The sequence below is a fragment of the Coprinopsis cinerea genome (assembly GCF_000182895.1).
Source record: "Coprinopsis cinerea okayama7#130 chromosome 8 map unlocalized cont3.8, whole genome shotgun sequence".
In the NCBI taxonomy this organism is placed as follows: domain Eukaryota; kingdom Fungi; phylum Basidiomycota; class Agaricomycetes; order Agaricales; family Psathyrellaceae; genus Coprinopsis; species Coprinopsis cinerea.
Window position 1 is genome coordinate 1,751,340 of NW_003307537.1, and position 12,123 is coordinate 1,763,462.

The 12,123-nt window shown below is 52.0% G+C and overlaps 4 protein-coding genes across 4 annotated transcripts; all 4 read left to right on the forward strand.

Moving 5' to 3' along the window:
- Nucleotides 1–484: 484 nt before the first annotated feature.
- Nucleotides 485–1,027, forward strand: CC1G_04989 (hypothetical protein; the record flags this gene model as incomplete). The annotated part of the gene is made up of 2 exons (XM_001835944.2): nucleotides 485–596; nucleotides 969–1,027. The coding sequence occupies 2 exons, from the start codon at nucleotides 485–487 to the stop codon at nucleotides 1,025–1,027; spliced, it is 171 nt and encodes a 56-aa protein (XP_001835996.2).
- Nucleotides 1,028–3,740: 2,713 nt separating this feature from the next.
- CC1G_04990 (tetraspanin Tsp2) lies at nucleotides 3,741–5,021 on the forward strand (the record flags this gene model as incomplete). The annotated part of the gene is made up of 2 exons (XM_001835945.1): nucleotides 3,741–4,780; nucleotides 4,838–5,021. 2 exons carry the CDS (start codon nucleotides 3,741–3,743, stop codon nucleotides 5,019–5,021), a joined length of 1,224 nt encoding a protein of 407 aa, XP_001835997.1.
- An 828-nt stretch (nucleotides 5,022–5,849) lies between these two features.
- Nucleotides 5,850–7,720, forward strand: CC1G_15040 (hypothetical protein; the record flags this gene model as incomplete). The annotated part of the gene is made up of 12 exons (XM_002910663.1): nucleotides 5,850–5,865; nucleotides 5,928–6,068; nucleotides 6,119–6,183; nucleotides 6,239–6,318; nucleotides 6,379–6,485; nucleotides 6,537–6,548; nucleotides 6,622–6,699; nucleotides 6,753–6,815; nucleotides 6,862–6,940; nucleotides 6,998–7,161; nucleotides 7,214–7,237; nucleotides 7,290–7,720. 12 exons carry the CDS (start codon nucleotides 5,850–5,852, stop codon nucleotides 7,718–7,720), a joined length of 1,260 nt encoding a protein of 419 aa, XP_002910709.1.
- Nucleotides 7,721–8,015: 295 nt separating this feature from the next.
- CC1G_15041 (cytoplasmic protein) lies at nucleotides 8,016–12,106 on the forward strand (the record flags this gene model as incomplete). Its single annotated transcript, XM_002910664.1, has 3 exons — nucleotides 8,016–8,604; nucleotides 8,658–8,696; nucleotides 8,745–12,106. The coding sequence occupies 3 exons, from the start codon at nucleotides 8,016–8,018 to the stop codon at nucleotides 12,104–12,106; spliced, it is 3,990 nt and encodes a 1,329-aa protein (XP_002910710.1).
- Between the last annotated feature and the right edge of the window lie 17 nt (nucleotides 12,107–12,123).

A 12,123-nucleotide genomic window follows, 5' to 3' on the forward strand; every position in this document is an offset into this window, starting at 1 on the left:
CAGAAGAAAGGTCGGAGAATCTCAAAAGAGGAAGGTACATGTGCATTGGCAACACTGTTACTCATCCTCGCACGCCCCCAGCACCTTACCGGCACGAAGGCCCCGACATGATCAAGACTTGATTTCAAATTGCATTCTACGGATTTGTGATTTCGGTTGACTATTTGGGCCTTTTAGGAAATGCTCATGCCTTGTTCAGGCCCTGAAGGAAACGGAGAGAAAGGTATGGAATGCTTGGAAGTGTCCCGGGATTTTGTTGTCCAGCTTCAGGCGAGAGATAACGGTGGTTCTAGAGTCTCTCCGGAGATCCATACTCAAATGGGTTTAGTGCGTTTCAGTGTTCAAGTACCGTTCGATAGGTGGGCGCCGGTTCGAGAACTGTTCTGTGAAAGAGTAGTGAAAGAGTAGTGGTAGAGTAGTAGTAGGAGGGTACGTCACGAGTCACCTTCATCCCAATCATCGCAATCACACAATGGTGAAAGATATGTCGTCAACAGGAAAAGTAAAGAACAAACCAGACCAGAACCAGACCTCCAAGATGGATAGGTACGAGGAGGACAGCATGTACATGATCGCGAGCTCTCCCATCGGTGGCTGTGCGTTACCATTGCTCTTCCCAAACTTCCAACACCTTGTCCGTACCTTTCGGTATGGTCTTTGTCACGCTGGCGTTCTCTTCTCTGGCTTGTAGACGAAGGAACTCGAGCGCTTGTGCAGATGCTTTCCAAGTCACATATTTGCCGACGTGTCAATTCCCAATTCCGGAATGGGCTCGGCGCTTAAACGGAGGAATATGCCTCCTCCTCGAACCCGCCTCACTTGCGGCGCTCCCGAAGCAGTGGACTTTTCACTGTGTGACTCATATTGACTCGAAAGCTCGAACTGCGCCTCTGATTGAAATTCGAGTGCTATCACGCTGCCACGTGCACTCTCAGGCTTTGACCGGGCCGGCAGCAAGGCAGCCTCAGGCTGGCTGGAGAAAAGCTCTAGGGCCCAGATGCGACTCTACCTCTGCGTGGAGAGATGAGGTCAGTTCTTCATTTCCCCGCCGCAAGTCTAATCAAGCTGTTACAATGGCATTCCTTTGTGCCACGCTGCGATGCTATCATGCTTCGCCCTAGCGCGGCGGGGAGGGTTCTTTCGTCGACGCATGTATCTTTCCCTTTGCGAACATATTCCAGACCGACATGAGACGCTTGACGAAGGGAAGGTCACTCCCTATCTTCGCTTTGGGAGCGCAGGACAATTAAGCGCCCGTGACCCGACTGGAGAGGCAGGGTGCAGCGTCACCAGACTTCCATCTAGTCCGGTCGACAAGGAGCTATCACCTTGGCGGTTTCTGTAGCCAAGATGAGCAGGTCGATCTCTTAGGGTGCCGCGTCGAAGAACGGATTGTCAATAGGCCGAACTATAAACGTTTACCTACATCGATTCTCTGGTGAGTTTGTAGTAAATTTCAATCATCCATGCACGCCTCCAAATTGATTTACAGGAATAGTTGCCAGTGACAGGCCTGTTAACAGGAGATCAAATCGGTTTAAGCACGTTATGTAATGGAGCATGCATGAGGCAGGAAAGTTCGAGTTGCGACGATCGAGTAAACACCCTTCTTCTAGCCTTGTTTACTGCCTTCCCTTCCACTTGTTGCTCCCCAGTCAAGCTTCTCCCGACTCCCCTCGTCATCATTCTCACCGTCGTCACCCAGTTCACCGAACAAAAAGTAGTCGTCTTTCTCTGTCGTCCGCGCCGCCAGTCAACCTTTTCTTTTCATTTCGCTTGGGTCTCGCACTAAACCTTCATCGAACGGTCATTTCTGCTTGGAACCGCCGGATACACCGACATCTTCGAAGAGGGATACGGAACGAGGTCCGAGTGCGATGCAAAGAGTGTGGTCGACTTATCTGAACCCCTTATCCAGTAGCAACGATCCGGAAAGCGAGAACCAGAATAGGAGCAGTGGTGGTTATGAACAGGAGTCGACAAGAATGAATCCGAATCAGACCGACGACCAAGGGAGCAGAAGCACTTCGCCCATCGCGTACAACTACATGAGGCAGTCCTCCTCGAGGCAGGGCGGAGGCAGCAGGGATTATTCTTCAGCGCATAGAGCGCATGCGGATCGACAAGAGCTCGTGCCTCTCAGTTCGACCAACTACCATTATGACGCAAATCTCAATTTTCGAGACTCGATTTACTCTTTGGTGAGTCTTTTCTGTTGCACTTGAATTTCTTGAACGTCCCGTCGAGCTTGAGGCCGCCACTCATCCTATCCACGTACTTCCCGTTTCGTGGCATTTAGCGGCAGCGAACACAACTAGTTCTTCGATCTAACAGGGACATTGGACTGGATGATCGACCTCTCTCCTTTGAGAAAGTTCGACTCCGGGACGGACCCAATAGAGGTGGAGCATAACGGCAGTGGCGAGTCGGACTGAATGCCAAGCACTCCCTCGAGGCATCGTCCTCGGCGCCACTGGCGAACGCTTCAGTGTTCGCCGTTGCTGTCCAGCTGGTGTGCCTAGATCCTTGCTGATCCTAGTCGCGTTGACTCACCCTTCATGAGGGCTCACCGTTCACTCGATCTTGACGGGTCTTGGCTCCATGACCAGCATCGACGCTACGACATCGCCAGGATCATATTGCATTGAAGTTTCTGCAGTAAACTGCATTGCCGTCGTGCGTGCACGCATTGGCTAGCCATGCCTGCTCCGGCATCGAACTTTACAATCTAATTCTATCCTTTTCACCTTCATATTCGTCATCATTGTTGAGCTTGTTACTGATTACCTTCTCGTTCCATACTGGTTCCCTCTAACTGGTTTCCTTGATCGCCGTGTCGCCCACCGCGTACCACCTCTCGAATCTGTTTCACGACCTCGCGACGAACCATTCTTTCAACGGCCGCGGCTGTAACATCGACGCGAAACCGGAAATTAACTCACTCGCGGCAACCATTTCATGGTATGCGCTTCTTGGAACGTTCTTTCATTGGGCTTGGAAAAATCTAGTCAGGAATGGATGGGTACGTGGCCATTTTATTCGTGTCAGATAGGCTACCCGGGATCGAATATTCTTGTTTGGCACGAATAGTCGATGCTTGCGGGACGGGCGCTCTCTCACACCCCGACAATTAGGGAGGGCTTGGCGCTATCTCCATCGGCTGTGCTCCAGTCGTATCCCTTTCTCTGTGGCTCTCATACTTTTACCTAAACAAACTCTGTATGAAGGGATGATGAAACTGAAGCTGACCTTTATTCCTCTGCTTCCTTCCCGCCGACTCGTCGATCTGGCCTCCTTCGCCGTCCAACAGACCGTCACCACGCACGTCGTTCTCTTCACAAGCTGCATCGTCCCGGCCCATCCTGGACACACCTTCCCCTGACTCGAGCATGAACCACGGTAGCAGCAGCCATGGACCGTCGTCGCCATCAGCTACACCCAACCCCTTCAACGGACGGACGCCCCGGAGCAACAACAATGCCGGCAACAGCAACTTTACGGATAGCCTGTTTTTCTCGCTGGGACCTCGGCTAGGAGAATTGGATCGTTACGAAGAAAATCCCTACCTGATGGCACCACTCGAACCTCCGTCGGCACCGTTCGCGCATGGGTTGTCAGCTAGCCCAGCCCATTCCTCGAGCAGTTCTGTCCGCGCCGATTCGCCGGGCCCGTCGATCGCTGGTAGTAGCAGTCGACCACTGTCCGCCGCCTTCCGGTCTGACTCTGCGTCCAACATACCAATGCTAGGAGCATCAACAGGAGGTCTGTCAAGCGGCGATGCGAGCAATGTCTCGCTCTCTGTCAATTATCTGCCGACCAAGTTTTCGAGCGGGATGCTTAATGCCGAGTTGGAGGGGAAGAGCGGGACGAGGAGGAGGAGAGGGAAGGGGGCTATCAGGGATGTTGATGTGATGTTGAAGGTTCCGAAGATGGGAGGAGGGTTGGATGCGTTCAAGGCTGGTGAAGCTAGGATGGGAGGGGAGGACGAGGATGCCGACCTATATGACACTAGTCGGTCGACGTCGAGCAGCTTTGGAAAAGTCATGTTCTGGAAGAAGGACAAGAAACGACGCCAAGGATCATCACCGCCTAAAGAAATGCGATGGAACCGCTTCAAATGGATACTATTCATCTCCAATACCGTGCTCACAATCTACTCCTTCGCATGCCTCATCGTCTGCCTCCTACTCTGGTTCGGTGCCTGGCAACACGCGGACGTCGTGCGCGTAGGGAACAGGACGGAACTCATTATCTCCACTCTCGCCTCGTGTATGGGGTTGTTCACCTGTTTGCTTGGGTGGGCTGGGATCTTGATGAACAACCGGGTGTTCTTGGCGATTTACAGTTTCCTGCTGTGGATCACATTCATTTTCCTCGTCATTCCCGGATACCTCACCTATAAACGACGCACGTTCAACCTCGAAGGCAAGATCAATGCGCAGTGGTCGAGGGATTTGGGACCTGTTGGAAGGATTACGATCCAGAACTCGTTGTCGTGTTGCGGGTATTTCAGTCCGTATGTGGAGGCGACTGTCAGCCAGACGTGTTATAGCCGAAGCGTATTACCTGGGTGCAAGAAGGCGTATATCGATTTTGAGAGGGACGTGTTGCAGAAGTGGTATACGGTGGTGTTCGCCATCGTTCCCGTCCACCTCGTCATTATGACTGCCGCGTTGCTTTGCTCCAACCACGTCACCTACCGCTTTGGAAAAGGGATGATGCCGAAGAGGTATAGGTTGAGTTTGAGTAGTATGGCGCTGATCATGGAGAATTATGCCCAGTACGTTCAGCCTCTTTTTTGAGCTTTGGCGTTTTCGGTGTTGACTTTGCGTTTTAGGCAGTTGGTGGAAAGGTATGGGACTGATGTGGCCTCGGATATAATGTCCCAGTCGAAGAGCCAAGTGAAGTTGGGTTCGCAGTTGCCTCAGGATATGGCCCCGACTTTACCGTATCTGGCCTTGGGGAATGTTGGGTCACTTTCGAGTGCTGGGACTAGTTTGTTGAACAACAGCAGTAAATGATGATTTGATCTATGTAGTGACTGTTAAAGCACACATCGAACTTCTTTCTCAGTCATCGCTATTTAGACTCTACTTACATACCCACCATGGACCTTGTTCTCCTCTCTTCATGCAGAGATTACGACTCGCCACGCCATTGTGTAATAGAAAAGGTTCAATGCTGTGGGACTGGGCCAGTCAAGCTTGGTCACCGACATCGCGGGGTCTGCTATGACACGAGAACAAATGGCTTCCGGTCTGTTTCTCAACTCGCCCAACGAATACGAGGGGGGAACACTAGTACTCTATGTCCGGTGGCTGTACAGTCTGCACCGCCACATCAGTGCCTCTGGGCTCGGCTAGGCTTGTCGGCTTTGTACCTGTTCACAAGCTTCAGCTGTGCTTCCTCCATTGCATGAGCAACATTCGTCAGACACTGTGAACGACGCTCAAACGATGAGACAAAGGTCCTTTCTACCGCTGATAGCGTCGACGAGCTCGACTCTAGAACGTTGTTCCTAAAGTCTAACCATCTTCCTATAAAAATGCATCGTCGATCGGTGCGAGTATCAAACATCTCACAACCCCGCTTTCTCCTAGAGGCCAGCTATGTCGCCCGATCTTCGTCTGCTTTTTGCAATGGACTACTTGCTTAAAGCTCAGGACGTATTCTCCACACCAGTTTCGTCTATATTTCGACGGGCACGGGAGTTTAGTGACTCCAGGTCGAGGAGAAGTTCGGTAGTGTCGAGACGGTCGAGTGGGGGGTGATAGTTCGACGACGAATGTTGTGGAGGAGGTGAAGGAGGGTGAGCATAGAGTTAATGTTATTGCGAGGAGGATACATGGATGGACGTGGCAAGCTGTACGTCGTGCCTTAATGAAACATGGATTGTTCAGCTTAGCTTTGATATCAGTTTCCAATAGGGATGGGGACGAGTGCTGTTTTCTTGACGTTGTCAGGACACGAGGGTTCACCAGCAATAGACGTCTTTGAAAACATATTCTTCTTCGCCACGATTGGTATCTTTGGACTGAACACATTGACACTGACCATCCAAGCGATCCGTACGTTTGCTGCGCGTCTTTGTTATCCTCCCTGGCTAACCGTCCACCAGTCTATCCGAAACAAGCGCTTAGGACACTAGTAAATCCTGCGAAAAGCGTCTTCGTCCCGCTATTCGTGTGTTCATTCTTACCCTGTGGGCGTCTCAGGGCTTAATTCAGCGGTCCTCTAGGTTCTGTCGTTCGCAAATATCATCATAGGTGTCATACATTATTGGCACCTAGATGGAACCTCTGCGTACATTCTGCTCTGGTAAGAATCTTTTCGATACGCACCTTGTGGTAAGAATCGTTCACTGATCCGTTGTTCCAGGATTTACGTGGGCCTTGCTGTGTTGATCTGCCTACCACTGTTGGTGGTCTGGTTCAACCAGCCCCATGACCTATATCAGTTCACACCCGCCTCGGCATTTCTGGCAAGTAGCATATGGCTGTATTCCGATGGTTTCGTGACTGACACTCTACTGATAGATCTTTCCAATGGTCTGTCTCTTCACTCGACCTGGTACGAATAATGTAGGGCTGACTCTTCGCTAGATGCTTGTGGGAGTGGTAGCCTACAACGTGCTGGACGTCATGGATTACAACGAATCAAGGTCCATAGGTGTCCTGTTGGTTGGCTACTTCTTTCAAGGTATGTCCCCCGTGATAGTCTCCTTTACCCAGCGATGTCTAACCTGATTCTAGGCTTGGGATTCTTCATGACTTTCTTCTACATCTGCATATACATTTTACGAATCTTCTTGGTAGGTATCGGTTGCCATTCATTATTGATATGGCACTGAAGGCCACGCAGGAGGTGCATTGATTGTTTGCGGGCCTCCAGGATTCACCGCACTCGCTATTATACAACTGGGAGACAGAGCTCGTAGCATGTACGTTCCTCTTGCGAGTTAATTAAGGCCTATATAGAAACCTGACCTTGCTTTTAGTCTTCCAGCACATAACCTCATCACCGTCAATTCTGGTGAGATATGGTATGCCGGAAGCGTCATGGGCGGTCTCATGCTATTTGGACTGGCCGTTTTCTTATTCGTTTTCGGGGCCTTTCCGTTCTGGTTCAAGACTAACAAGCGGCTGCACGATATCTTGGGCTGTGAGTACTGAGATTTACCTCTCGGTATGGTATCCCCTGACGTTTCACTTAGGCTGGGCCCTTACATTCCCTAACGGTGCGACCAACAGTCATCTCCCATGACATAATCATCTAACCTCGATTCCCAGTGGGATGGATCCTCACCCTCCGCGTTCTCGGGAACCTCTTCGACATCGACGGCTTTAAAATCCTGCATCTTGTGTGCTGCTTTATTCTGGCCGTAGTTTGGTTGATTCTCTTCGTTCTCACATGTGTGGCCTTTTATAAAGGCTTCATCTTCAACTCGGAGGACGAGGATGTTATCAAGGACTCGTTCTACTCTCTAAGGGAGAAGAGACGGAAGAGGCGACGGTATTCGCACATGGCTGCACAAACTGTGACACCGATGAGGACGCCTGGTGGTACTCCTCCTACCACCCCTGGCGATACACCTTCTTCAACTCCTCGTACAACACCTCCAGCGACACCGCTTGCCACAACACCTCGCGCTACATCTCCTTCAACGCCGCCTCCCCCAATCCCTCCTCCTCAAACTATTCCGTCAGAGGACATAGTTTGACGTGGACGTAGTATATGTTAGAAATACCCCTACACTTTAGATGCCCTTTACATGGATTAGTAGACTGTTGAACAGAATACGCTGCACCAACGCTGCTGATACATAGGGGCTCGTCCTGCCTTATCGGTATTATTTTCCCACGACCGTCTAAGGTGACGCAAACCCCGCGAAAAAGAGCTGCCTTGTTCTCGAAATGAATTTCTGCCCTTCATCCCGGGCTTTAGCGCCCTCTGATCCTGTGTCCAATACACACAGCTTGACTTCACACCACCACCTTCCAATCGGATAACTCACGATGGCCTCCAACAAACCAATAGTCGGTTCCATTGTCGAACGAAAACCGAGCTCGAAACCTACAGGGCAAAAACCAGGGTTTGGAGGAGGACCTAGTGGGTTTCCTAGTGTTCAACATCGATCGAAGAGTGCATTCGCTCGTAACCGAGAAGAGGCTCAGAGAAGGAACGCTGCAGGTGGTGTGAATGGGCGGCCCACTGGCCCACCGACCGTTACAGCTTCGACATCGAGTTCAACAGCATCTTCAACAGCAGGTCCCACCCCGAGTACGAAACCACAGCCGTCACCCTCCGGTTTCTCTCTTGCAAACGACCACGCACCACCAAAGGACGATATCGCGATTATGAGAGAGCATATCAGTCAGGAGAACGAGAAGATTATTGCTGGGATGAGTCCTGAGGAGATCGAGGAGGAGCGAAGGCAGATCATAGCACGGTTTGGGACTGGGATTGGTGGGGTATTGGAGAAGGCCAAGAAGAATAGAATGAAGCGGGAGCAGGAGACCAAGTTTGTTGGGTCGTCGCATCGTCGAGGAGCCCTGCCCCCGCTACCGCCTGAAACACCAGAGGAGCTACGGGAGTTGTCTGAAGGTATGTAGAGCTCATTCTACCGCGCCAGGCATCGAAGACTCACAATTCTCCAGTACCCATCACTCCAGAAGGACCCAAACCAACAGAGAGAGGTATGTAGCAATGTACTCCCAGTCCAAGCGATGACTGATTCATTGTAGCCCGGTCGCCCCCACCTCCAGCGTTATCGGCAGCCAGTAGCCGGCCCTCCAGTCGAGCAGATAGACGCCTTCGTTTTGCGGAACTGGAGCCCAAGGATGTGTATGTCTACGAATCAAGCCCTCCTACACCCAAGAAACCCGTGCTTGCCCTGCCTCCCCCGTCAGACAAGCGCGACCCAACCGTGGTTTCACTAGGAAAATGGCATGGAAATATGGCATATCCACCGCAACCAATGGCCGTCCCTGATTCATCTGAACCGAAGAAAGAGCATGCACCCAACAATACTGAGGAAAAGGAACCAGAAGAGGGCACCCCAGAGTACATCCGACGTCGCTACTTCCCTCAAGTCCCTGCCTCCGATCCCAGTATCGAATGGATGATGGCTAAGTCTGACGATTCAACCAACGACTCATCCATCCGCTTCGACCTCCAAGGTGCACCCATCCCACCCGACCTGAGATCCAAATTACCCACCCACCTTGGCCTCCACCATCACGCCGAAGGATCGCACGCAGGTTACACTCTCGACGACATCTTCCTGCTTTCCAGGTCGACTGTGCCTGCGCAGAGGGCTGCCATGTTTACCGTTATTTCAGGGATCTGCGAGAGGCTCTGTAAGATGGCGCACGGGCAATCGGTACCGGGCCTGGAGGAACTGAAAGGGAAGGAAGAGGAATTGAGGAAGAGGATAGCAGCTGCTGGCGTAGAAGCTATGAATGAGAAGGGAAGCGTGGGTTTGCAAGCGATTGAGGTCGTTTGGCGCTCGGTCGCCGATTGGGACAAGGAATTAGTTGCTGTCGGGTTGGATGGGGTCCAGTTGGAGGCGTCTGCAGACGAAACAATCCAATCCCTCCCTCTGGATTTCATTCTGCCTTCCATCTCCACGGCCTTCAACCTGTATGGCGAAGCGTATCCACCTGCAACACTCAAGCAGCTTCTTCAGGTTGTTCAACGGCTAGCACTGCAAAACACCAACACAGCAACCAAAATTGTGGAAACTGACAAACTGGTCCTGGGCATAGGTCGTTGCTTCCTTCTTTCGCCGACCCTTTCAGATCGTGGATCGGTTCCGGACCCGTCAGCCATAAACCTCCTGACGTCCTTGGTTCGCACATCCCGCCAAGCAGCAGAAACCATTTCCAAAGCGTTGGCCGACGACCTCCTTCGATTCATCGTTTCTCTGCCGACCTCGTCAATGTTGAAGCCCTCACTAGCAACCGCTCTGGTCGCTTCGACTCTCGACTTCTATGCCGCACTGGGGATGTATGGGTTGTACACCTGTGTTGCCAGTACAGCCATGGAACAGTTCAATAACCTCAGTCGGTACATCCTGTCCCTTGAACCCGAATCCAGTCCTCTTCTCGGGCCATGGTTGAACCTGACGCAAGTCTGGACTATATGCGCTATCGAACCTCACAACACCTCTCCACCTCACGACATCCTCTGGAGCCGCGTCTCTGCGTGGGGATGGCAAATGGATATTATGCAGATGATGGATAAGCTCGAGCTCGAGACGGTTGACCGGTGGAAGGTGTGGGGTGATTTGTTGGGGACTTTAGCCGCGTGGATGGAAGGGGCGAAAGTTAACGGTGTTCGAGGCGGAGAAACGGAACGAAGCGAGCTGCTGGCAGTGGTTAAGCCCGCCTTTGTTAGCGGTTCTGGGGAGCAATGGACACTCGTTAACAAGTGTATTGACTACCTTCAATCCGCCCTGTCGCAACCAAGCCCTTCAATTGCGGACTCTCGGACCAGCGCTGGCGTCGCACGCGTTCTCTCGAATGCGATACGACTTTGGCTTTCTTGCCTTCCACCTCGCCTAGAAGGTCCTCCCGAAGCGCCTCCCTTCGATCTTCCCTTTGCACGCATCTCAACATTGGTCGCATCTCTCTTGACCAATCCCATGTGGACAGCGGCCACCTCCGCCTTGGACGATCGGGAGCGTCGGTATGCAATTGTTTACCTACGGGACTTTGCATCGCTTTCGGGCTGGTACCTTCGCCTGTCACGAAGATTGCCGGATACATCACAAGGACTGTGGCTCGCCCAAGCCTTCTCGATCGTGCTGCGATGCCTTCCCGGCGATGAAGAATTCACATTGAATACGATCGACAGCATCCTCTCCCTCATTCCCGAAATCAATCCGGCTATCTTGGAGCCCTTCATGGAAGACGCCGTATTGCCACGAGAGAAGGTCGAAACAGGCGACGAAGACGATCAGGCGGTCGAAGTCGTCGAATCTAGACCCCGGTTGAGCCCTATTACCCCGACACCCACATCGATAACCACATCCACGGTTTTGGTGATGCCTTCGCCATTCATTAAGCACCATTCGAACAAGAAGCTGTCCGGTCTCCCCTTGCAAACTGATTGGATGTTGGGTCCGTTGAATGACCTGATTCATTCAGGCGAGTCCCCGGTGTTCCGACACCTGCCTCGAGGATGGGACTTTTCGGAATTGGATGTGACCCGCGCTACCTTGGCGCTGGCGCTTAAAGCGCGACAGATCCTCTCGGAATGGAAGCTTTTCTCGTTTGTCCTCAAGCGTGGGGAAGCTATTCTCGGGTGTATGAAGGTCTTTATGCTGGAGCATGGGCTTGTTCAAGATACGCAGAAGACTTCAGAAGGAGAGGTGTTCAGAGACAAGATCGTCGAGGAGTTGATGGTAAAGCTTATTGACCCGTATCGCGTCGGGGCACCGAGTAATTTGGCACAGTTGGATTCTGGGAAAGTCGAAGACCTGGAGAAACTCGCCTCTTCGATCCTGGGCCCGTCAACTCCATTTTATCAGTTCTACACCGACTTCATCGGGCTCTATGACGCCATATCCTTCTCACATCCTATGTTCGGCCTGCTCCTTCTACCACCAATCTCCATGCGCTACGCCGTCGACTATCGAAGACTGTTTTGGAACGACTACTCCCATACGCTTCGGACGATTACTGTCTACCCAAACCAGGTCGTTGCGGCGGATCTGCGAGAGTATCTTTATCCAGTGGAGAACGACGCGCAGGTGATTGGAGGTTACTTGAGCGCGGTGCTGAAGAGGAGTGCCAAGGAGTTCTTACGATGGGTCGCTCTTCACCATGTGGCTTCAAACATTTGGGTGGACCTGCGCGACGAAAAGGAAGATGGGCCATTCAACCAGGACCGGGCGGTGAAGCTTTTGCAGGCGATAGTAGCGCAAGGCGATGTGGATACCATTGCCGGTGTCGTCAAGTACAAACAGCCTCCTCGTCACGAAAAGGCGAAGTTGCCACAGGATTGCGGCCAGCCAGAGGCTGATGTTTTGTCATCGAGAAAAGTTTGGGTCCAGAAGAGCCTGGGAGACGGGTATACAAAAAAGATAGAAGGATTATTGTAATAATCGATGTATCTAAT